General features: G+C 44.5%; 1 protein-coding gene and 1 pseudogene across 1 annotated transcript in view; one reads left to right on the forward strand and one right to left on the reverse strand.

The window, feature by feature from the left end:
* The window catches only part of SGCA (sarcoglycan alpha), a 210,861-nt gene that overhangs the window by 99,635 nt on the left and 86,392 nt on the right, over positions 1-24,834 (reverse strand). The window contains exons 8-9 of the mRNA XM_078645240.1: positions 10,928-10,954; positions 8,430-8,615 (exon numbers count right to left, since the gene is read on the reverse strand). Coding sequence (XP_078501366.1) covers positions 8,430-8,615; positions 10,928-10,954 — 213 coding nt within the window. The remainder of the gene's footprint in view (positions 1-8,429; positions 8,616-10,927; positions 10,955-24,834) is intronic.
* On the forward strand, positions 21,832-23,671 carry LOC144756518 (small ribosomal subunit protein eS6 pseudogene; annotated as a pseudogene).

Raw genomic sequence — 24,834 nt, forward strand, 5'->3', positions numbered from 1 at the left:
GGCCGCCAGTGACTCGGCTTTGCTGGGACGTTACGACCGGTCCCTGTGGGACTCGATGGAGCAGTTCGCAGACCTCGTCCCTCGAGACCGCAAGGAGGACTTTGTGGAGATCGTCAAGGAGGGGATGCTGGTCTCTAATCAGGCCATCGGCGCCGCGGCGGACATATCATTGCTGTCCGCGCACGGATATTGCCACGGGATTCACCAGAGACGCCATGCTTGGCTCAGGTTGACGTCATTGAAACCGGAAGCACAGCAACGCGTGGCGAATCTCCCGTTTTCCGGAGGTACCCTCTTCGGGAAACACGCGGATGATGAGATGGCCAGGATGAAGGCCGAAGCGGAGACCCTGACGGCAATGGGCTTGGAGAAGCCCAAGGAAAAGAAACCCTTCCGACAGTACCAACGTCGGTTTGGGTCGCAGGGTCGTGGAAGGGGGCAGTCTGCTGGACAACATCAACAGCAGCAGCAGCAGCAGCAGTACAGGCGGCCCTTCCAGAAGCGACAGGGTGGTAGAGGTCGTCAACAGTCCTCTACCGCGACCAAGGGCCCGGCCGGGTCCCGTCCCTGAGCTGTTACTTCCCCCTCGTCCGTTACCCGCTCCGGTGGGGGGAAGCGTTCAATTTTTTCTGGCAGAGTGGAGAAAAATTACTCAGGACAAGTGGGTGCTGAATATTGTTTGCAATGGATACAGTCTACGTTTCACCAGCCCTCCTCCATCGATTCCTCCCGTCAGCTCGCAGTATCAACTGCACGAGCTTCAGGCGGAGGCGGACGTTCTGCTAAGGAAAAGGGCGATCGAAGACGTACCTCTGTCTCAAAGAGGAAGAGGTCTGTACTCTCGGTTCTTTCTTGTCCGCAAGAAGGACAAAAACGAGTTCAGGCCCATTCTGGATTTGCGGCAGGCAAACAAGTGGATTCGCAGAGAAAAGTTTCGCATGCTGTCGTTGCATCAGATCTACCCTCAGCTGCAACGAGGAGACTGGATGTGTGCCATAGATCTACAGGACGCATATTTCCACGTGCCCATTGCATGCAAACACAGAAAGTTTCTGCGCTTTCAAGTCGGCACCAATCACTATCAGTACACGGTGCTACCCTTCGGACTGAAGTCTGCACCCAGGACTTTCTCAAAATGTATGGCAGTGGTAGCGGCGCACCTGAGGAAGAACAAGGTGTTTGTCTACCCGTACCTGGACGATTGGTTGATCAAAGCCTCCTCCTTCTCGGAAGCTCAAGCACACTTCCAGAAGACGTGCGTTCTCTTGAACAAGCTGGGGTTGCACATCAACATGTCCAAGTCGGTCCCGATTCCGGTGCAGTGCATCCAGTACTTGGGGGCCTCCATCAATACGCTGTCAGCAAGCGTGTCTCCTTCGGAAGAGCGACGTTTATCACTCGTTCGGAAGGCTCAGGCTCTCATGAACACTCCGTCTACGACTGTGAGGACGGTGTCTTCTCTACTGGGATCGATGGCCTCTTGCATCTTTCTCACTCCTCACGCACGGCTACAGATGAGACCTCTGCAGGAGTGCTTGGAGGATCAGTGGGACCAGAGGAGAGGTTCTTGGGACGACAGGATACGACTGTCTCTACATGCTCTTCAGTCTCTGAAGTGGTGGTGCTCAAAGGAGAATCTCCTCAGAGGCGTTCCCTTCCACAAGGACATTCCCACGCAGACCATCGTGACGGATGCGTCTCTCCAAGGTTGGGGGGCGCATTCCGGAGACCTGCAAATTCAAGGGACGTGGTCCCCGACGGAGTCCACGTACCACATCAATTTCCTGGAACTGAGAGCTGTTCACTTGGCACTGAAGGCCTTTCATCCGTCCTTTCAGACCAACTCTCTGCTTGTTCAGACGGACAACACGACGACGATGTATTACCTCAACAAGCAGGGGGGCTCGAGATCGCGCACTCTGTCGCAGGAGGCGCAGGCGATCTGGCACTGGCTTCTGGCTCGAGGACTGTCGATTACGGCTACCCATCTGCCAGGTGTGCAGAATGTTCAGGCAGACAAACTGAGCAGAATCGTGCAGGAAAACCACGAATGGGTCATAAACGACGAAGTACTGGGAGAAGTCTTCGCAAGGTGGGGAACTCCAGACGTAGATCTGTTCGCCACCGCCGAAAACAGCAAATGCCGAGGCTTCGCCTCCAGGTACTACCAGCCAGGGACGCTGGGGAACTCGTTATGGATCAACTGGTCGAACAGCTTTCTGTACGCTTTTCCACCAATTCCCCTGATTCCGGCGGTTCTCATCAAGTTGTCTCACTCCAGGGCGAGGATGATTCTGATTGCCCCGGAATGGCCCAGACAGTGGTGGTTCACGGACCTACTTCACCGATCTCTCCTTCCTCACATGAAGCTGCCGTGCAGGCCGGACCTTCTCACGAAGTTCGGGGGGCGGATGGTGCACCCCAACCTCTCGTCGTTGAGTTTGGCGGCATGGCTCCTGAAATAGTACAATATGGCCATCTGAATCTTCCAGAGGATTGTATGGGCATACTGAAGGAGGCTAAGCGACCTTCCACTAGGACTTCCTATGCTTACAAGTGGAAGAGGTTTTGCATCTGGTGCAAGTCTAAGAACTATGACCCTACGTCATGCAAGGAGGATGTCATCCTTCCATATCCATTCCATTAAGGTTCATCTGGCTGCTTTGACTGCCTACAGGAAAGGACCTTCACAGACTTCCTTTTTCCAGATCCCTGTGATCAAAGATTTTTTGGAAGGCTTGAAGAAAGTGTTCCCTCCTGTCAGGCTTCCTTCGCCTTCATGGGACTTGAATGTGGTGCTGTCCAGGTTGATGAAGGAGCCTTTTGAACCCATCCATAAGGCTTCGTTGCAGCACCTGTCCTGGAAGGCGGCGTTCCTCGTGGCCATTACATCGGCCCGCAGGGTGAGTGAGATTCAGGCATTGTGTTGCCAAGAACCTTATACTGTATTTCATAATGCTAAAGTTGTTATGCGTACTCACCCTAAGTTTCTTCCCAAGGTTGTTTCTGATTTTCATATCAATCAGACTATCACTTTGCCTACGTTCTTTCAGAACCCTTCTTCTCCAGCGGAAAGGTCTTTACATTCCCTGGATGTGCGGAGGGTGCTGAAGTTTTATCTTGATAAGACTAAAGATATTCGTAGGTCAGACCAATTGTTCATCAATTATGGCTCAGTCAGGACAGGTCTTGCTACCTCTAAACAGTCCATCTCGAGGTGGATTGTGTCCTGCATTCAGTTGTGTTACTGCAAAGCTAATAAGTCCTTAGGGGGCAAACCTAAGGCTCATTCCACCAGGGGCAAGGCTGCTACGACAGCTATGCTCCGTAATGTTCCCATTGCAGAGATCTGCAAGGCGGCCACTTGGAAGTCGGTCCATACCTTTGCTAAGCATTACTGCCTGGACTCTGATGCCAGGGCAGACGCTCAGGTTGGGCAGGCTTCGCTGCGGAATCTGTTCGCACAGTAGTGGCGTTATTTTACTCTCCACCGCCGCTTGGTGTGGGGATGGGCTTGCCATTCTATTCACTAGATTATGACTATACACAGAGATCCCCTACTACAGAAGGAGTAGTTTCTGTCCTGTAACTCCAGTTCTGTAGTAGGGGTATCTCTGTTATAGTCATAAGCGCCCTCCCGCCTCCCCGGTGGAGTGTTGTTCATGATCATAATGCTACAGGTCTGGCGTTTTCTACGCCTTCGAAAAGAACTGAGGCTAAGTTGGACCTGCTATGCATTCTGGGATACTGAGAGAAGGTTCTGGAAGGTTCCTTAAAGGCGCAGTATCCTGATTAAGCCACATAATGGCAGCCTATGGGGCTTGTCTGTCCAGGTTCTTCTCTCTATCATTCCTGAGGGATTTTGCTGTTAAGCAAGGGAAATCTGTACAGGCTTTGCTGTTTTGTGGATTTTATGGTGGAATTTCTAGTTGAAGTACTGGACAGTGTAGCCTTTTGGCTGCATTATCTGTCTTTAAATTCTCTCTTAAGTGTCTATGCATTTTCTGCATTTTTTGACACTGTAAGAGATTATTTTTGATTGCTCCGGGGTCCACGCACATGGGCGGGACTATTCACTAGATTATGACTATAACAGAGATACCCCTACTACAGAACTGGAGTTACAGGACAGAAACTACTCCTTCTGGCCAAATTTCATCAAAAGCAGCATGGCTGAGTTTTTTCTTGTGCTCGGCTCCCCAAATGTTAGTTGGCGAGCGTGTGCGAGAATTGGCGTCCCTGGATAGTCACTAGATAGTCATTCTCACCACAGCAACCACTTAGGCAGTGCACAGCGCCAGGACACCCTAGGGTAACTGTTGCGCTTTAGAAATTGTATTAACATAACATAGCATGATTTTCAGATGCTAGGAGGGCACCCAGCAAGATGTTTCCAACTCAGGCAGTCGCAACCGTTCACGGTGAGAAACTAACGCTCCAGTAGAAAATCTACCCAAGTGGCAGCAATACCAACTCGAATAGCAGCACTCTCTGGCGTGTCATGGGGTGCTAATTGCACTGATTTTTCAGCCCGGAACAAGCTCTTGGCACTAAAAATCAGCACAAACAGCGCAATGTCCCAATTTTCGAACGTTTGCAGAACTTCACGAAATCTTGCAGAGTTTTCATTTACATAAGCGCAGTGCCGAGTTCCACCCACCCCTAGATGTGAGTTGACTCTTGGAGCTCAGCTGGTGTGCTAGCATTCTATCTGCTGTCCCTCCATCCTATTTAAGGCTGTACATTAGGATTCCTAACTACCTGAAAAATAAGCCCAAATCCGGTGGTGGCATAAGGATACTGAGTTCCTGCCTTCTCTACCTGCAACCCCTGTAAAAGTAAATCCTGTTGTGATCAATTTCACAATCTGCACCAAGAGTATGGAATAGTGGCACCAGGCAGGACCCTTCAATTTCATTGTTTAAAAACAGTCTGGGGAGCCATCTGATTCTGAAACACCTAAATTGGAAATTATGGGCCATATGTATGAACACATTTTCCCATGGACACAGAATGGGGAAAACTCTTTGATACATCTGGCCCTATATCTTTGTGCAGTTCTTGGTACCATTCAGTACGCGCCAGGACTGTCCTCAGCTTTGCTTACAATTTCCCAGTCACTCTTTCACCCTGCTTGGTCACTCCTGCCTCATCTTTTTCTACATCTTAATATCCTTTTTTTTCCACACACCCTACCTGCTCACCTCCCATCTCCCATTCGCATCTCTCCACCCTATCCCACCTCTTCCTCCTATGCACCTTGCTTTGCGTTCCATCTACTATCTGCTTAACATTCCATACAGCACCTCAAAATCCTGAATGAAAACATAAATGCCATTTATGTTAGTTAATGTATCCATATTTATTTTTTCTAATTATTATTTGTGTTTATTCTTATTTACTTGAGGTTTTCTTAAAAAATGTATTTGCAATGAGTATATTTTCGTATTTATTTAACCAATAAATGTGCACTTATACTTGAATGCCTGACAGGTTTCAATGCTACGAATGCCTATTGAGGATAAGTCAAAAGACTTAAATGAAAACATGCACATTCTAGATCATACCTTGGGAACAATTACAGCTGTTTATGCTTTATTAGAAAACTTCCACTTTTTTTGTATTCCCTTTTAATTCCCTTTACTGTCGAAGGCAAAGCTATTGGCTTGTCACTCGTGAATGGCTGTTATTTCGAATCACTCAAGATGCAACCTAATATCCGTTTTAATCCATATCCAAAATAGATATAGACAGGAAAATAAATGGTCTTATGCCTGTGTTTATTTGCAATGACATTAATAACAAAGGAAAACTGGGAGACATAATTCTCATTAGTCCAATTGTAAAGATGGCTTCTCTCTTGAACCATTCTAACTCCTACTGGACCTCTCTGCTGCATTCAACACCGTCTCCCAATATACCCTAGTCACCTGACTCCACGACGCCGGCATCTGTGGCAAGGCCCTCGACTGGATACGCTCCTTCCTCACACTCAGAACTCAGCGGGTCAGACTCCCTCCCTACCTCTCGAAACCGACAGAGTCCATCTGTGGAGTGCTCCAGGGTTCCTCCATCAGCCCTACCCTCTTCAACGTCTACATGGCCACCCTCGCAGTGGCTACGAGGGGGGCCAATGCTTTTAAGCGTCGCCCCAATAATTTTAAGCAGTGCAACGTTTACATAAAAGTTAACGTAAAGGAAACATAAAATGATAATAACTTTAATTTATTATCATTTTATGTTTCTGTGCTGCTTAATTTGCGGGCGGGCGGGTGTGCAGAGCTACTCTGCTCTCGGGGAGGGCAGGGGAGGATGGGTGTCCCTACTCCTAAGTGCGCAATGACTGTTTGGTTGGCCCTCATGGGGCGCCCAAACATATTCACTATCCCCAGTCTCCATGCCAGCTGCATCACAGCCTGCGTGGAGAACATGCACAGGCCCCCATTCCCTGGTTGAGCGTCGAACCAGGATGCTCAAAACCAATCACAACGCTACAGTGCAGCCTTGTGATTGACGAGGGGAGCCTGGCTGTGCTTCCTGTTCCTCGAGTCAAGACGAGGAGAGCAGGAGCAGAGATGCGGGACCCGAAGGCAAGGTAAGTGTTTTTTTTTTTTACATTAACCACAGCCCCCTCGCACCCGCATACCATGCCAGTCGCCACTGCCCCCTCGCAACCATAATCAGGACCCACGGGCTCAACATTGTCTCTTAAGCCGACAACACCCAACTGATCCTCTCCCTCACTAAGTAACCCAACATCACCAAACACAACTTCCTAGAAGGGATGAAAGTCGTTGCCTCCTGGATGAAGAACAGCTGCCTGAAACTCAACTCTGAAAAGACAGAAGTCCTCATCATTGGCTCCAAACCCTCCTCATGGCATGGGATGACTCCCCGTGGCCCTCTGCCCTTGGAAATCCCCCCTCCCCCCCCACTTACCACGCACAAAACCTCGGCATCGCACTAGACTCATCGCTCACAATGAACTGCCAGATCAACGCCGTATCCTCGATATGCTTCAACACCTTCTGCATGCTTCGAAAACTTTCAGATGGATCCCAACTAAATCCAGAAAAACTGTCACGCACGAACTCATCAGCAGCAGACTGGACTACAGTAACACAGAGTCACATCACCCAACACCTCCGCGGTCTCCACTAGCTCCCATTCGAAAGAAGAATGACCTTCAGACTCCTCACCCATGCATACATGGCCCTTCACAACACCAGACCGGAATACCCGAACAGCCATGTCTCCTTCCACGCACCCAAAAGACATCTCCGATTAGCCTAGCGCTCTCTGGCCACCATTCCATGTATCATCAAGACCAGAACGGGGGGAAAGTCCTTCTCCTACCTCACAGCCAAAGCCTGAAACACCCTCCCTCTCAACCTCCGGCAATCTCCCACATTGCCCAAATTTGGGAAGGACCTCAAGACCTGGCTCTTCGGAGCCAGCCCCTTCCTCCCAGTGCCCTGAGACCGTCAGAGGCGAGTAGCTGCGATTTACCAACCCTAATTGATTGATTGATTGAACTCCCTCCCTCCAGTTGGCCTCCCAAACCCTATCCGCGGATTAAGGTTTCACAATGCTTACCTTTGCATCTCAGTATGTCTACTATGTTTATGATCTCTCAAGGCGCTGTTGTAATGAATCATCTACTCTGAATCGAGTTGTTAAAGTTTTAGTTTTTTTGCTCATTTTAGTAAAGCCCTCTGACATCCATTCAGACAACTCTGCATACCAACTAGCTTGTCGGAAGGCTCAGTGATCTGAGCGCTTACCACTCGCAATGAGTGGAGGTCATGAGTTACAATCCTGGCAAAGCAGACTCAGCCTTCCAGCATTCCAAGGTGGATAAAGTGAGTACCATAACATCGGTAACGGTATCATCTGCTATTCAGATTGCTTAGAAATGGCAGTAGTGTTGCATTCAAGTTTTTATTAATAATACTGGGACCCCAAGTAGGCCTGATGCACCGGTTACCAGACAGTCGCAGGCACATGCTAGAGTTTTTAGGGGTGTACTACGAACAGTGCAGCAGGTGTAGTGGCACCTCGAACCAGAAATCTTAGAGTGCCACTTCACTCCAAGGCCAGGGCAGGGCAGAGGAGATAGGGCACTACTTTGCTTGCACTAGGGCCCATGGCGCCTTTGCTACAGTACTTTAACTACATGCGCGCTGCGGGTTTTCCCGCTGTGCGCTGAGTTTTTTAAAAACCCGCGTATCATGACGAGCTCAGCTCGTCATGAGTGTACGACAGGCGTAACTCATGACGAGCTGAGCTCGTCATGAGCGCCGAAGGGGTTAAAGTTTATGCTCCTGTTTTCAGTCCCCACACCAATGTGGGCACAATTAGTTGGCCACATGAACCTAGTATCGCCACCCCCGCCCTCTGTCACCAGAACAGTCGGGATAGACACTTACTTCTGGGCCATGATGAGAGGCACGCAGGCGCTGTCTCTGTGTTGCGTCATAGGAGAGCGCCTCTCGCCCGTGCGCACGTTAAACATGGGCAGCGTGGAGAGCGGTCTGGGCACGTCCCTGCCACTGGCCATCTCCCTCAGCTCCTCTACGTTGACATGGATGGTGTAGTGATGCAGCATCTGTATACTGATAGGGTACAGATAGAGGTAAATGAACTGAGACAGGACACCGACAAGGGGAAAGGGGGAGAGGCAAGAGAGTATATGGAGTGTGGAGAGAGAAGGAGAAACAAAAGACAAAATGGAGCACACGGATAGGGGAAAAAGAATCAGAAAAAACTTTGAGCAGGGAGTACAAACTGACTGGAAAAGAGAAAACATAACTGAGCACTGAAGCAAAAGCATAGTGCACTACAGTGCATATTCACGCTATGTATTCACACACGCATGAGCACAAAACATAAATGTGTAAAAGCACAACGTGCAGACTTGGAAGAGAATATAGTCATGGCGCTGAAAAGCACTAAGCATATCATTTCACAGACCCTTACAATGTAAGTGAATATGCATATAGCACAGAAGTGCAGTCCATGGATGTGCACAGACACATCATAGGGAAGTGAACGCACAAATGGAAGCGTATAATCAGTGTATGGAAATGCACGTGGCCGGATATCTCCAGAGTGGTCAAGTCCATACTCAGAGAGCAGATGGACAGCAGGTGAAGCGTGAAAGGCCACAAAGAAAAAACACACTATAAGAGGCTACATGGAACATTATAATATTAGAATGATGATAGCTCCATTGAAGACAATGTTGCAGAAGCAGGCTACAAACAATGTATAGGCCAGTGGCTGTCAACTTCCCAATGTCCTAATCTTCCCTCTCCCCTGACTCTCCATAGGTTTGTAGATTGTGCGGGGGACTAAAAGAGCCAGAGGCCAGCAGACTTTGCTTTAGGCATCACAGGAGGCTCAGAAAGAGGGAGGGGGCATTCTGCTCAGCTCCTGTCTCTCCTGCAATGCTAAGTGAAGTAAAGCAGCCTAGCAGAGCCAAAGGAGAAAAATGGGCTCACTGCTGCCCACTGTCACACCTAATGCATGTGAATGTTAGCAATGGTCAGCACACACAGCGAAAACTGGGAAAAGCACTCAAGCTTTCTGAAAAGGCTGCTTTGTAAGTCTCACCTAAGATAGTACAAGTGCCGTGTCTTGTGAGATCATTTGTAATCTTATACTTGTAATTGCTTACCATTGGTTGGCTTCATTGTCACTCACGTTTACTATCTTCTTATTGGTCATCCTCTGTAAGCTTCCTTCTTCTCCATGTGTTTATCCCTCCTCCATGCATGGGTATATTACTTGTGTCCTTCTACTTCACATTTTTTCAGGTGTTACATTTTTATTTTTGTTTCAGCATTCTGCAAGTCTTTGAGCTTTCTCCCACGTGTACTTTTCCCCCTCCATGTTTCTCCCCGGCTCCCTGGCCCTCTGACCCTCTGTTTTCCGTCTGCTTGCCACTAGCCCCTCCCTGATTGACTGACTGACTGAAATTTTTGTAGAGCACTCTATTGCCGAGGCGTCTTGGCGCTATAGAACAGAAACAGGCACCATCTGCTGTCCATCTGCGTGCTCCAGACCCTCCTAATCACCCTGCATTGTCCATGTACTTGCCCCATCCCTTCCTGATCACCTTCTGTTGCCTGCCTGCTTGTCCCGAGCCCCCCTTCTGACCTCTGTTGTCCATGTGCTTCCCACAGCCTCTCTATCCCACAGTCTGTTGTCTGTTGTCCATCTGCTGCCCCAGCACCTCCTACACTAACTCCATTGTCCATGTGCTCACTCACCTGCATCCTTGCATCCCGCTCTCAATGTTGCCTCCCTCACTCCAAGTTGCCACCTCCCTCCCTCTGTTTTACCTCCCAACTTTCATCCCTCTCAGTGTTGCCTCTCGCCCTCCCGCCATGTTGCCTCACAGAAGTAATAAAAAAAGCACTAAGACGTGGCCATTGCTGGCTGCATCTTAGTTTTTTTTTCAATGTATTACTCTTAGCATGCTGTACAGCAGATGCGCTGAAGTACAGCATGGCTAGAAAACATAGACAACTTCAATAGCTCTGGTGGGCCAGACCCACTGATTTTGCCAATGCTTGTTTCTAATTAGGGTGTTCCACCCTCATGGGGCTTATTGTTCTAATAGCCTTATAGCCCATCGCAGTGAGCTCTACTGGCCATCAAAAGGCCTGCTTCCTTGTTATATGCTGGTCATTATTGGCCAGTGTGGCTCTCTATGGCAGGCAATAAGGCTATAATCACTTACAGCACCAAAGGCCACAGAGAGCCTACACTGACAGCGGGAGAAGACATAGAGAACAACCCATTGTATTATGAAAGGCCCCAGAGAGCAACCACGTACAACATGAGTAGCAAGAGAGAACAAAACGATCAGTGTGGCATAGGTACTTAACCTATATGGCAAAGAAAAACATTGTTAACTTACTCAGATGTCTTGGCGTCTCTTTTATCCCTGTGAATAAAAGGAGAGAGATTGAAGAGCATCAACATTAGCCTGAAGTGCAGCATGGATCCTTATTACAAATAGCCTAAGTTAGGTACAGATTCCAGGAACGTGTCAGGGCAGAGGGCAGTCATAACTCTCATTGTTATTATGCATGGTTCTCTTTCTCATTTCACCGTTCCTGTGCAACACAAAAACATGTAATTCTGCCCTACATGCCTTTTTCATTCACTTTGTTGAAAATCCCATCATTGTGCAGGGGGTGACTTAACTGTGTGGAAGTGTCTCCAATTTTGAAGAACTTCGTTTTCATTTAATATTTACTCTAATTGTTTAGAACTTTCTAGTGGTTAAAAGTTTATTAAATTTTCTAACCATCCCACCCCCGTATTTACAGCAGTTTCTTTTGTTTTGTGTGAGTATTCCTACATTTAGCACAGGATTTAGAGCAGTCTAGCTACTTTTGCATGAATAGTCTCAGTTTTTATGGAAGTCTACCTAGTTCTGCTGAAATATTCCTAGTTTTTTGACAGTCTACCTCGTTTTCTTGGATTATTTCTAATTTTATTTGAGCCTAGTGCATTTTTTGAGAGTATCCCTTGCTTAGTAGGGGTTTACCTAGATTAGTAAATGGGTTTCAAGAGTGTTAGTATTCGACCTAGGTTCTTGTGAGTATTTCTAATTTTATGACAGTCTTGTGTGAATATTTCTAGTTTTATCACAGTGAACTTGCAGCCTGATTCATCATTCTCCCGTTTTGCGAGCCCCTAATAGCGATTCATAACGAATCGCTATTAAGGACTTGCAAAACGGGATTCATGTAGGAATTGCAATAAATATTGCGATTCCTACATGTTCCTTATTTGCGAGTAGCAAATTGCTAATCGCAAATAAGGAATAACTCCCCATTCATTCCTATGGGCCAAAAGGGCCATAGGAATGAATGGGGAGTATTCCTTATTTGCGATTAGCAATTTGCTACTCGCAAATAAGATAGCGATTTAAAGGGTGCCAGGGGTGTCCAAAGGACACCCTGTAGCACCCCTTAAATGCAAATTGAAACAGGTGTTGCACACACACATGTCCAAAGGACATGTGTGTGTGCAACATGCAACTTAGAAAAATGCTTTTAAAAGCATTTTGCTAAGTTTTCGCTATTTACCACGAGGTTTGACCTCGAGGTAAATAGCGGGCCAAAATTGCGAATTCGCAATTTTTAAATGGATGATGAATTGCATTTAAGGAATCTCAAATAGAGATTCCTTAAATGTAATTCCTCGCAAAATAGCGAAATCGCTATTACCGTTTTTTGCATTTGGGATGATGAATCCCAAATGCAAAAATAGCGCTTGCAAAGGGCTAGATTCTCAGAATCTGGCCCTTTGCGAGCCGATTTCGGCTTGATGAATAAGGCTGTTAGTCTTGTAGGCTTATTCCTAATATTCTGGGAGCCTCGCTTATACCCTAACTTAATAGGTGTTTACATACATTTGTGGCTTTCTTTCAGGTTTTATAGCGTTCTAACTAGTTTTTCTGGTTTATTTCAAAATTATGGGGAGCCTACCTAGTTTGTGGTTTATTCCTACTTTTATGGCAATGTACATACTTTTGTAGTTGTATTGATAGTTGTATCAAAAACCCATCTACTTTTGTGGGAGTATTCTTAGTTTATGGAAGCCTGCCGCAGCTTGTCAGAGTATGCCTAGTCGTATGAGGGTCTTCCTACTTTTGTAACTGTATTCCTGGGTTTAGGGCACCCCATCAGGTTATGTGGGAGGATTTCTAGTTTATAAGAGTCTACCTAATTTTGGGTTTATGGGAATGTTCTTAATTTTGTAGGTATATTCCTAGTTTTACAATAGTCTCTCTTGAATTCTGGCATGATTCCAAGCTTTTCCGAATAAACAGAGTATAAAGAAGGATTCTGGACACTCCCTCTGCAGTGAATTTCTCAAGAAATTGTAAATAAGTTCTGTGATACAGATCTGATTAGAGCAGCGGTGCGCTTGGCCAAGGTCTACCCTAGTCTCTAACTAACTAACCTCTAGTGAATTTGTCATCATCTATCCATATTTTTCTATTTAATAGCATCAATTTAATACCATTCTATGGGACTCCTAAACCGCAGGCAGGAGGGAACGGAGAGTACTGTGGCCTAGCAGCTTACTTTGTCCATAGTCTAGTGAAATTGACCACACACCCAGTTCCTTCCCAGTGCATCCCTGGTAATTTATTTATTTATTTATTAGCAGTTTTCTATAGCGTGGACATGACCCATGGGTATCAGAGCGCTTAACATCATGTGGTATAGATTACAAATACAGCGTACAATAGAGCAGTAAGACGTGCAGACTTAGTAATGGCGTTTTAGACCTAGTAACTATAGGCTAATATCGTGAAAAGCAACGTGTCGGTATTGATTAAGACCTGAGTTAACAATGTTCTGAGGTAGTATTTCTTTGAGGTTCAATCAAATCCTATATTGGTTATAAGGTCATAAAATCCATGACAAGTCTTCGGTTTCGTTTATCTTGTTTATGGGAGGAACTTGCTCATAAGAAAGTTCTTGATTTCTTTCTTGAATGTTGTCGTGTTTCTAACTTTTCTGATGTTTGCAGGAAGGGAGTTTCAAATCCTGGGAGCTACGCCTGAGAATGTCCTTTCATATGTTTTTTTCTTCTTAAAGATAGGTGGTTTCAGGAGCGGATAATTGGCACTCCTGACAAGTCTGTTTCTTCCTGTGATTTCTATTTTGTGGGCGAGATAGTTAGGTGTGTTGTGATGAATCGCTTTATGGGTGATACATGCCATTTCCATCTGTACTCTGGCTTCGTACGGTAACCAGTTTAAGGCCTTCAAGTGAGGTTTGATGTGGTCAAATTTCCTCGATCCTGTAATAAGCCTTGCTGCTGCACTGAGGCAGGCTTTTAGGGGCGCAGTTGAAATTTTTGGTAGACCTGCAAGTGTAGTACAACCATATTCGATCCTAGAGATAACCAGCGATTGCACCGCTAGTTTCAGATCTGTCTCCGTTAAAAAAGATTTCATCTTTCTCAGATAGTTGAAGTGGAAACGGGACTTTTTTTGCCATAGAGTTAATGTGGGTTTTCATATCAAGGTTCTCATCGAGTGTGATTCCGAGAGATTTTGCCGAGTCAACTAGAGTTGGGATGCAATTTAATGCTGTAATCATTTTGGACCATTCTTTCTCTAAGGATTGATTTTTTTGTGGTGAGATGAGTAAGAATTCTGTTTTGTTAGCGTTAAGCTTGAGATGATTGTTAGTTAACCATTTCAGCGATATTTTGAGGGCATCGTTCATTGTGGTTATGTCTTGCAGGCTAGCAATCTTGATGTAAAGTTGCGTGTCATCTGCATACATGTGGTAGGATATTTTTGATTTCCGTAGAATTTCTGTAAGAGGTTCGATGTATAAATCAAACAGAGAAGGAGATAAGGTGGATTCTTGCGGCCCTCCGAGTGTGTTTGGGCATGATGGCGATAGTGCTTGGTTTACTAGGAATCTCTGAGTTCTGTTCTTTAAAAATGATTTGAACCATTTCAGTACCGTGCCAGACATTCCCATCCTTTCGTGGAGTCTGTTCAGTAATTTTTCGTGGTTGACTGTGTCAAATGCTGCTGACAAGTCTAGGAGGATGAGTAGACAAGATTGATTTCGATCTAGAGATTGAAGTGCATCATCGACAATGTGAAGGATTGCTGTTTCCGTGCTATGATTAGCTCTGAATCCCGATTGGCAGTCATCTAGTAAAGAGTAGTTGTCGATATGTTTATTCAGCTGATTCTGTACACATTTCTCTATGAGTTTGGCGAGAAAAGGGATGTTGGTCACTGGGGGATAGTTGTTTGGATCTGTTGGGTCCACTGCGGGTTTTTTGATGATCGGGACTACTTGTCCCGTCTTCAGGCTTTCTGGCAGGCACCCCTGTGTGAATGAGGCGTTTATGATATCTATCCATATTGGAATCATATTATGGCTGATTTCTTTCAGGCATTTCGATGGTAGTGGGTCGTTATAATGGTTGTTGGGTTTCGTGGTTGCAAGTGTTTTAGCAATTTCATTCTGGTCTAATATTTTGAAGGTGTTCCAGTGTGCATTGTTTTCATTCGTCATGTTCTCATAATTCGGATCCGAAGGTGATGTAGGCGTGTTGTCTTTGATGTTATCTGCGGCGGTCTTAAGCTCTTCTTCCAACTTATTGGCTTTGTTAATGAAGAAGGTGGAAAATTCATCGCAACTTAGTTGTGTCTTAGTGACCTCTTGGACAGATTTTGCCAGTTTGTTAGATTGTTGTTTTATGATTTCGAATAATTTACGTGGTCTGTTTTTGGCGTTATCCAATTCAGTCTCGATAAATTCCTTTTTTCTGTTATATTCATTTCTGATTTTTCTGAGTGATTTCAGTGTAGGGGAGCATGTGTGTTGTCTCCATTTTCTTTCTGCTCGTCTCAAATTTCGTCTTTCTTCATTCAATATTCCATTGAACCATGGATTTTTATTCTTTTCTGTAACTCTTTTTAATTTGAGTGGTATGGTGTCATTGACTATTTTCGTTACTGTGGTATTGTAATGGTTCGTTAGATCGTTCACATTTTTCAAATTGTCAGGTGGGTACAAGTCTCTCTTGCAGCTTTCAGATAGCAAATCCACATTAGAGTCTCTGGGATCTCGGATCCATTTTTTCATTTTGGTAGTTTGAGTCGTTTTTATTTTCTCCTGTGATGGTATTCGGAAGGTTATGGCGAGGTGATCGGACCAGTCGCACTTTTCAATGGAGAGAATTGAGATGTCCTTGTTCTTCGAGATAATAAAGTCCAGTGTAGCTCCTTTTGAGTGCGTTGGTTGAAGACATGCTTGGGATAGTTTTAGATCATTTAAAAATTCTTTAAAGGCGCTGACCTGTTTGTCGTTGTTGTCGTTCCAACGAAGATTGAAATCACCTAAAAATATATTATTAATGTCTGAGTTGGCGTTAGCAGTGATGATCTCCATCATTTGGTCAATTAAATTCATATTGTTTCCTGGTGGGTGATATAGGGCATGTAGGTTGCAGATCTGTTTGTTTGCCAATATTACGTTGAGCCCTAGGTATTCGCATGATTCGAGGGGGTCGGATTGTAATTGGCCCACTTCTAAAGTCGATTTATGGATACAGGCAATACCTCCCCCTGTCCTTATCTGCCTGTCTAGTCTTAATATGTTGTATTGCTGTGGTACCAGAAGGTCCATGACTGGCGATGAGGATTCAGATAACCAGGTTTCAGTCAGGATTGTTATGTCTATTTCTTAATTGATGATGATGTTGGCTATGTCCGAAGCATGTTTCGCCGCAGATCGACAGTTGAGCAGCAGACATTTTAGAGAATTCTCCGTTCTGGTTGTGGTCATGTTTAACGGATCCGTAGATATTTGGATTTGTTGTAAGTTGTTGAAGTTTAATTTCCTTTCCTTCCTTGTGGATGTTCTGTTTATGTCTATCGCTACTCTTTTGATTTCCTGTGCTATCATGGGGTTTGATGATTCATATTCCTGGAGTAGTGATGTTATGTCTTCTTCGGTTAGATGATTTTGGTTCCTATCTGGTCTGTTTTGTCTGTCTGTCAGTGGTAGAGATCTCTTATTGTTTATCGCTATGGAAGTATTTACTAGCTCTCTGATGAGTTCTACTTGATTCTGAGTATTCTTTGTGATATCACATAGTTTTTCAATCCCTTTCATGGAGTTTTGTATATCCTGTGCTAGGTTGCTGATTTGTGTTTGGATCTCGCGGATTTTTCTCATGACCTTAGATGCCGTAGTGTGAACAATCCTCTGTAAGTTCCCATTTTCATTATTTCTGTTCCTGAGTTTCCGGTTAGAGCCATGTATCGTTGATTTCTTGCTCTTTCCCTTCGGTCGATTATTATCTCTCTCATTGTTTTCCGGGTTAGCTGTTCTGTCATGTTTTGTTGTACCACTGCTATATTTGTTGTTATATGTATTTTGTGTTCTCTCTGATTCATTCTCGATTAATGAATTTTCTATTTCGTCTATGGCTCCAGGTTGAGGGCCTTGTTCCCGTGGGTTATTCGATGGGGTATTTGTTTGTACAGGTTCCTGTTGTTCTCTGGTTGGAGTAATATTTATAGTGTCGGTTTCGGCTGTGCTTAGGTTGTCTGTTGGCGTATTCTGGGGTTGTATCGGCCAGGTGCCTTTTATTTGCATAGCTTGTTCCGGTTCCAGTCGGGCTTTGATTGGGCTAATATTTATAGGGTTATTATCAGATGAGACTGGGTTGTCCGTTGACAACTTCTGGCGTTGTGGAGGCCTAGCGTCTTTTATTTGTGTGGCTTGTTCCGGTTCCTGGTGGTCTCTAGTTGTTGAGCTACTTGTAGGACGGGGTTGTCTTCTGAGCTACTCTGGTGAAGGAGTGGGTTCGAGTTCTCCACAATTCTTTTTAGCTCCTCTGTCTCGCAGCATGTATTGAAATCATAATCATGAATACATTTTAAAAAAAGCACCCCTATATGCCACAGTCTAGCAGAGAAATTAGTACCCTCTTCAATCCACGCCATCCTAGGAACCCGTCCATGGCCATTCTGAAGATGAAAAAAATACAAATCCCAGGAAGCAGCCCTTCTTCATCTGCACACCTGTCATCTGTAACACAATCCTCACCAATGTCAGGAGACCTCCTACCCTCCTGCAATTGTAAAAGGAACTGAAACCCCATCTTCTAAAGGAGCATTAGCTACACAAGCACCTCCTTGTAAAAAAGGATCTTAAATTGATCCCTACAATTCATTCCTTTGATCAGCGATCCTTTGATACGTAGCTAAATTTACCCCATTCAAATACAACTACATACATTCATGCATACATATATGGTGAGTTATAGTGAAGGCTGTGGGTGTGATCCTGAAGAGGAGGCTCTAGCTGAAAGAGTCAACGTTGAGGCAGATTACCAAGCAGAGATCCCTGGCTGGAAATGGCAGCCTAGGCTAGGCCTCATTAAACCTACTGAATGTAATCAAGATCGCTACGCAAGGGAGATGCAGGGCATGCTATGCCATTAGGCGATGTCAGGTAAATGCTACAGAAGCGTTGCTGCAGAAGGCAAGATGGCAAAGGAGCGAGCAGAGTGTGTTTATGTCGGCTGTCTCACGACGCTATGTGCTAGTGTGAGGGATGCCTCAACCAATAAAAGTAATCACATGTAATGTAATGGGTTTTTGAATGCACGGAAAATAGGGGCACTGTTGAATTGGATAGCCTTGTTTGCTACACATGTGATCTTTCTCCCCAAAAAACATTTGAAAACGAATTTCCCTAATTTTACACTCCCCAAGAAATATACTCATTCATATTTTGCCTCATCTTACTCTGCGGTTCGGGGGTGGCTATCTTACTCTCTTCTGACCTTGATTGGGAATTCGGAATAGTGATCCGAGACGTAGGGGCAAGGTGGATCTGGATCGAGGTTACAGTTAATGCGGTAGCCTTGGTGTTACCGAATTACTATGGACTGATTTTCGATGATAATGGGCCCCTGAATAAGATATATGATTTGTTGATAAATGCCCAGGGTATTATATTAATGGGAGAAGATTTTAACTTCATCCAAGACCAGGGGTTGGAATCATTGAATAAGGGCAAAAAGCAACTAAAACCAAAGACAGCTACACTGTTAAGTACTTTTAAATAAGACTTCACCTTAGTCGAGCCATGGTGCCTCGATCACCTAGGACTTGCTCAATTCACTTGCTTTTCACCTAGATATGAAACAGCCTCCCGTTTAGACTTTTTTTGATAAGTAAACAATTGGAGAGAGGCGAGTCTATTATCTTTTCTAATTCATTTTTAGATTATTCATTAGTTTCGCTGGGTATATATTTACCCTCCCCGAAAAAACATGATACTAGATGGTATTTTGATAAAGCACTTATCTCTGATGAAAACTGTATTACTGAAACTCATCAATTTATACATTGGTTTTATGAAGGAAATATTAACACAGCACCATGTTTTATGGTATGGGAAGCTTTTAAGGCCACATTTATGGGTAGGGTGATTACATATAGGGCAAATCTTTATAAAATGAGACAGCAAGGATCCAAGGAAATCAGAATGCTGTGGATCAAGCAAGGTCAGGCTTTATGGCTAAGCCCGCTGGATACTCTGGGGAAGAAACTTTACGCCAGAATCTAACAAATGGCAAAGGAGCATTTAAATTTTTTTTTATTCTTGAAGACATCTCGGGAAGTAATGCATTCAATCAGAAAGTGTACGAAGAAAGTCAACATATAGGCAAATTTCTAGCCTGGTCAACAAAAATGCAACAAAGTTTGCAGTTAATTTCTCAAATAAGGGATCCCAGTACTATCGATCTTGTTACCAACAACGACAGAATTTCCGAGATCTTCGTATCTCATTTTGTAAAAATAACTGCTGAGACCCAGCTAGTAAGCACTCAGGCTCTTGAGGACTATTTTAGCTCTGTCCAGCTACCTACGGTTTATGAGGAGGAGTGTAAGGTGCTGGCTGAATCGAGGTTTGGCTTTCCATCCTGCCTCATAGAGATGTTAAGGAGAATTTATACAGGAGCAAATGCAAAAATAATAATTAACGCAGAGCAGGCGGGGGACCAGGCAGGACTGTCCCCTTTCACCCCTTTTATCTAGCCATTGGCAATAAAGATCTGAGCGAACATGTCAATTCTGGCCCCTCTACCAGGGATGACAAAAATGAAGGTCTTTGCAGATGACTTGATTTTATATTTGAACCCAGATAAGGCAAATATCCAGTTGGCGCTTGGGGAAATTCAAGCATTCACAGAATTAGGGGGATATAAGGTCAACCAGTCTAAAACAGAGCTCCTCCTTTTTAATTCACCAGAGGTCGATCTTCCTGAAGGGTTAAAAGTTCGGCCATTGAGATAGATTAGAAATCTGAGCCTATTTGTCACAGCAGATTTCTCCCAACTGTTTTATTTAAATTACATAAAAACGCTCAATATAATTAAAAATCTTTTAGAAAAATGGTCGCTTCTACCTTTCACAATAGTAGGCCGAGTCTCTTTAGTGAAAATGTCAATCCTTCTTCTGCTGATATTCCTGTTTTTAAATCTCCGCTTAAAAATAACGATTTCTTATTTTAACTAAGTAGACAAAATTCTATGGCAGTTTGTATGGGCGAAAAAAAGCCCCGGACAAAGCTTTCTATTCTCCAACTAGATGTGGAGCAGGGAAGACTTGCATTGCCTCATTTATCTATCTATTATCAAGCTGCGTTGATGAGTTTATTAACGCAGCCGATGGCTCCTACCTCGAAATGTGACTTTTTTTTAAATCTGATGCTAGTAGAAAGTGCAATTAAGTTACCAGCATTTCTGTGTACTGTGAAGCTACCCAAAAGAACAAGGTATCAGGTTGTGAACACAATAGCTACACGCATACAACGGTTCCATAAAGCTTATGATATTCCACTGTGCCATGCATTTACTCCCCTTAAAGACTGTGAGTTGTGGGGTCTTGAGGTTTCGCAAAATGTATTGCATTCCTATAATAGGCTAGGATTTCGTAGACTTAGAGATTTCTACAATATTACCATTCCTATATCATGGGAGGTACTTGCATCACTTGCTGCATTTCAGAGGGATGATCTCTGGTTAAGTGTTAGATAAATAATTTGTTTCCTCACGAATACATATAAAATAATCAATGAGAGGGAAAGAATAATTTTGAAAGCGACACAAGAGTTAATCTTAAGTGGAATTGGTAATTGGTATAGTTTATTACGACAAGGTTCAAATCAGAAGCTCATTGACGCAACGCTTTCAAAAATTGCCCAGGAAACCAACTGCCGGTTTAATATAAAGGAATGGCATTGAGGGTGTGAACATGGGAATAGGGTACTGAGGGCGGCGAATTTTAAGAGGATGTCCTTTCTTTCAAGGTGGTTGGTATATCATACTCCCCTCAGATTACACACATGGTTTCCAGCACTTCCGGATTAATGTTTTAGATGTAATCTCGCGGGGCAGGGGACTGGGTGCATATATTCTTTACAGGTCCCAAACGACAACACTTTTGGGTAGAAGTGTTCTGGTTCATTCGTGATTGTATGACCATGGCTATTTTACCTTCATCATGGCTGGTCCATTTTGGCTTTTTGCACATAACTAGCCAGCTGTCAAAGTACAGGTAATTTTTTGCCTTTGCTGCCATAGCGATGGCCAGATCGCTGGTGTTTCAAAACTGGAGATCTCAGAAGGTGCCTACAATGGGACACTGGCTCTCCAAGTTAGCCCGGACCTACCAATTTGAAGAGGCATATGCAAAAAGGGTAGGGGCGTTTTGGAGATGTCCTGTGAGCAAGGAGGCGGGCGTTTTGAGCCCCTGCGTCGTGCGGATACCATCAGTCAGACTGATCGGCTTCTAAAGATCCTGCTATTGAACCCTTGAAGTATTTGTCTGAGCTGATATTACAGCGCTTTGCCATCCCTGAAAGAAATACAATCCCTAGGAACGCTTTTTTCAGAGAAACCATCTTGATTTTATCCGAGCGGAGCGAAGACACCTTATTTATTGGGGCTCCCCATCTATTGCCTTCATTGCTGTACCTAGCTGTGGCGTCTTTGTGCTCTTCCCTTTATGGGTGTCTTGTCCCACCCCTTATTATTCATTTCCGCCCTGATGAAGGTGTAACCCCGGCTGGAGCAACACACCGAAACACGCGTTGGCATTGTTTGTGAGGGGGCAGCTGGATTGTAGCTACCCCTACCCCCACCACCATGTGTATTTGTTCCATTCTGTCACCTGACCATCTTGTGGCGTTCTTGTACAGTTTTTAATATTGAGTGTGTTGCGTACTGTGTGATTGAGGTATGGGTCTGCTTGATGAATTTTGGGAATATCTGAAGGTATGAATGTGATGTATGAAACAGGAGTGTGGGACTTGATGTATTGGAGTTTTGTGCTATTGAATTGTGATATGTTATTTAATACAATTTTGAGTTTTTTTTTATTGCTGAAATGTTTGTTAAAAAATTAATAAGATCATTATATATTTTGTAAAACCCGATGTGATTGACTATCTCTGCACTTGATCTGCTCCGGTGACAAAACGGGGTACTATCCAAGGACCCCGATTTGGGGCCTAGTTTGAAGATTTGGGGCAGGTAGCCATTTTGCCTTTGGCATTTTGTCTTTTTGCACATAACTAATCAGCTGTCAAAGTACAAGCAATATTTTGCCTTTGCTGCCAGATCGCTGGTGTTTCAAAACTGGAGATCTCAGAAGGTGCCTACAATGGGACACTGGCTCTCCAAGTTAGCCCGGACCTACCAATTTGAAGAGGCATGTGCAAAAAGGGTAGGGGCGTTTCAGAGATTCAAGATAACTTGTGAGCGCTATGCCCGGATTTTATGTTTAGAAGGAAATATGTAAGACAGGTCATCTATCTGGGTAAAAAGAAAAAGAGAAAGGAGATTAAAAAATATTTATTGTCTACTGAAATATGAATTTGAGTGCTATGAAAGTTTGTTCTGTTTGCTATATAATATGTTTAACATGCCTATTTTGTCTGCTATCTATGCTCAATAAAAAAGGAGAAAAAAAATAGAACTACTGTCCAGCTGTTGAAAAGAGGGACCAACGTCAACCAGGACTGAGACCCTCATTCTGAGTGACCTGAGAATACCGATGCACATTGAATCACTGCTACTGTGTCGCTTTACATCTGCATATTTCATTATTTTTTTGCTGGTGAAATGTCCATGAGGGGGAAACATTGGGAGTATAACTTATTATCTCAATTAAACTCTTTGCTTGTGTTAGAGGGCGACTCAGAATGATGGACTCTTCTATGCTGAGGCCTTTAGGAGCCTTTTATCAGGCTAACTGATCACACAAGGCCATCTGATGAAAGTGAGACACTCAGGTGAGCTGCGAGATAAAGCCCAACATCTCCTTTCCGGCCACTGGCTGCCAGAAGCTCATCGAAGTTGACCATGAGCGCAAACTCCGAACTTTCTATGAGAAGAGCCCACCGAATTTCCTGCTGATCCCTTAGGTGATGAGTGGAAGGGGTATGTTGTCCGCATCAGCGGTGGCAATGACAAGCAGGGGTTTCCCATGAAGCAAAGAGTCCTGACCCATACTTGTGTCCTTCTGCTCCTTAGCAAGTGGCATTCCTGCTATCGCCCAAGAAGAACTGGAGAACGCAAGCATAAATCTGTCCGTGGTTGCATTGTTGATGCCAAATTGAGCGTGCTCAACTTGGTGATGGTGAGGAAAGGCGAGAAGGATATTCCTGGCCTGACTGACAACACTGTCCCCCGTTGTATTGGTCCAAAGAGAGCGAGTAGAATCCGCAAGCTCTTCAACCTTTCCAAAGAAGATGATGTCCGCCAGTATGTTGTGCGGAAGCCCCTAAGCAAAGAAGGCAAGAAACCTAGAACAAAGGCACCTACAATTCAACGTCTGGTGACTCCTAGAGTGCTGCAGCACAAGCGCAGGCGTACAGCTCTGAAGAAGCAGCGTACTAAGAAGAACAAGGAGGAGGCATCCGAGTATGCTAAACTTCTGGCCAAGAGAATGAAGGAAGCCAAGGAGAAACGCCTGGAACAGATTGCCAAGAGACGCCGGCTGTCTTCACTAAGAGCCTCCAACTCAAAGAGTCCAGTCAGAAATAAAACAAGCAAAAGAAATTATTTTTTGTGGTAAAAAAAAAAGTGAGACTCACTACAAACTATTAGCCCAAAATATCAAACCAGCTGTTCTCCAAGAAGTGAGAAAAAGGCAGTGGAAGTGAGTGTCTTACGGGACTCCGTTCTAGGGCCTGGAAAAAAACGTAATACCTGAATTAAAATTCACTGGGAGCCCAAACCTCACCTGTTACAATTAAAATGTTGGTTAGTGTCACACCAAGAGCCCTTTGGAAGAAATGGTTGTACGCTGTACATTTACTGCACACTTTTAAAAAGAGATGGGCTAATCGGAACTGGGCCTGCAGATAATTCTGAAAGGAAAAGCGAGATGTTCTAGTCGTCCAGGGCATGCCACAATACACAGGGCCTATATTTTTCAGTTGCCAGAACTATGGATGTGCATTTAGCTCCCGATGCAATAGACTCGAGGCACACAAGCCAATAGTTTGTGACCCACGGGAATAGGTGCCTATCTCACGCAGTGTGATCCATGAAACACCAGTTTTCAATACTGTGCCGGGTAATAATGCCCATAGGAACACGGGAATGTTGAGAGGTCCATTGAAGACAATGGAAATGATGGAGTGGCTCAGGGCTCATAAATGCGTCCCCGAAATGCAAATGTTTACCTTTCTGTTTCTCCCTATTTTATTTAGAACATTCTATTCTCAGTGAGTGGGATGTTCTAATAGTCTTACATCCCTTCTGCCTTCAGCTATATTAGTTGTTAAAGGCCCTCAGCCTCGTTATAGGCCCGTTGAGGTGGAGGAGCCCTTGGCAGTGGGCTATAAGGCGATAATTTAGGTAAACGCCCATCAGAAAGTAGACGCCCGCCCAGAAATAGCATTGCACCATTGCATAAAGCACAATAGACCATGTTTCACAGTAACCTGTATGTAATGGGCAGGTCCCTGGTCATCATCCACATTGCCTCAGTATAATATACAGCCGTATATCAATGTTATTTATCACAATACCCATTATTTAAAGTATTATTTTCAGATCAGTATCCACGTTGCTCCACTATACCTACAGCAGTATAACTAGACCACAGTGTAAAGCGGCATAGCCAGGGAAGTATCAACATTGCCTCAGTATATCCGCAGCAGTATAACTAGAGTACTGAGTAACTTGGCATAGCCAGGGCAGTATCAATAGTGCCCCAGTATATCTGCAGCA

The sequence above is a fragment of the Lissotriton helveticus genome, chromosome 5_1, assembly GCF_964261635.1.
Source record: "Lissotriton helveticus chromosome 5_1, aLisHel1.1, whole genome shotgun sequence".
Classification (NCBI taxonomy): Eukaryota; Metazoa; Chordata; class Amphibia; order Caudata; family Salamandridae; genus Lissotriton; species Lissotriton helveticus.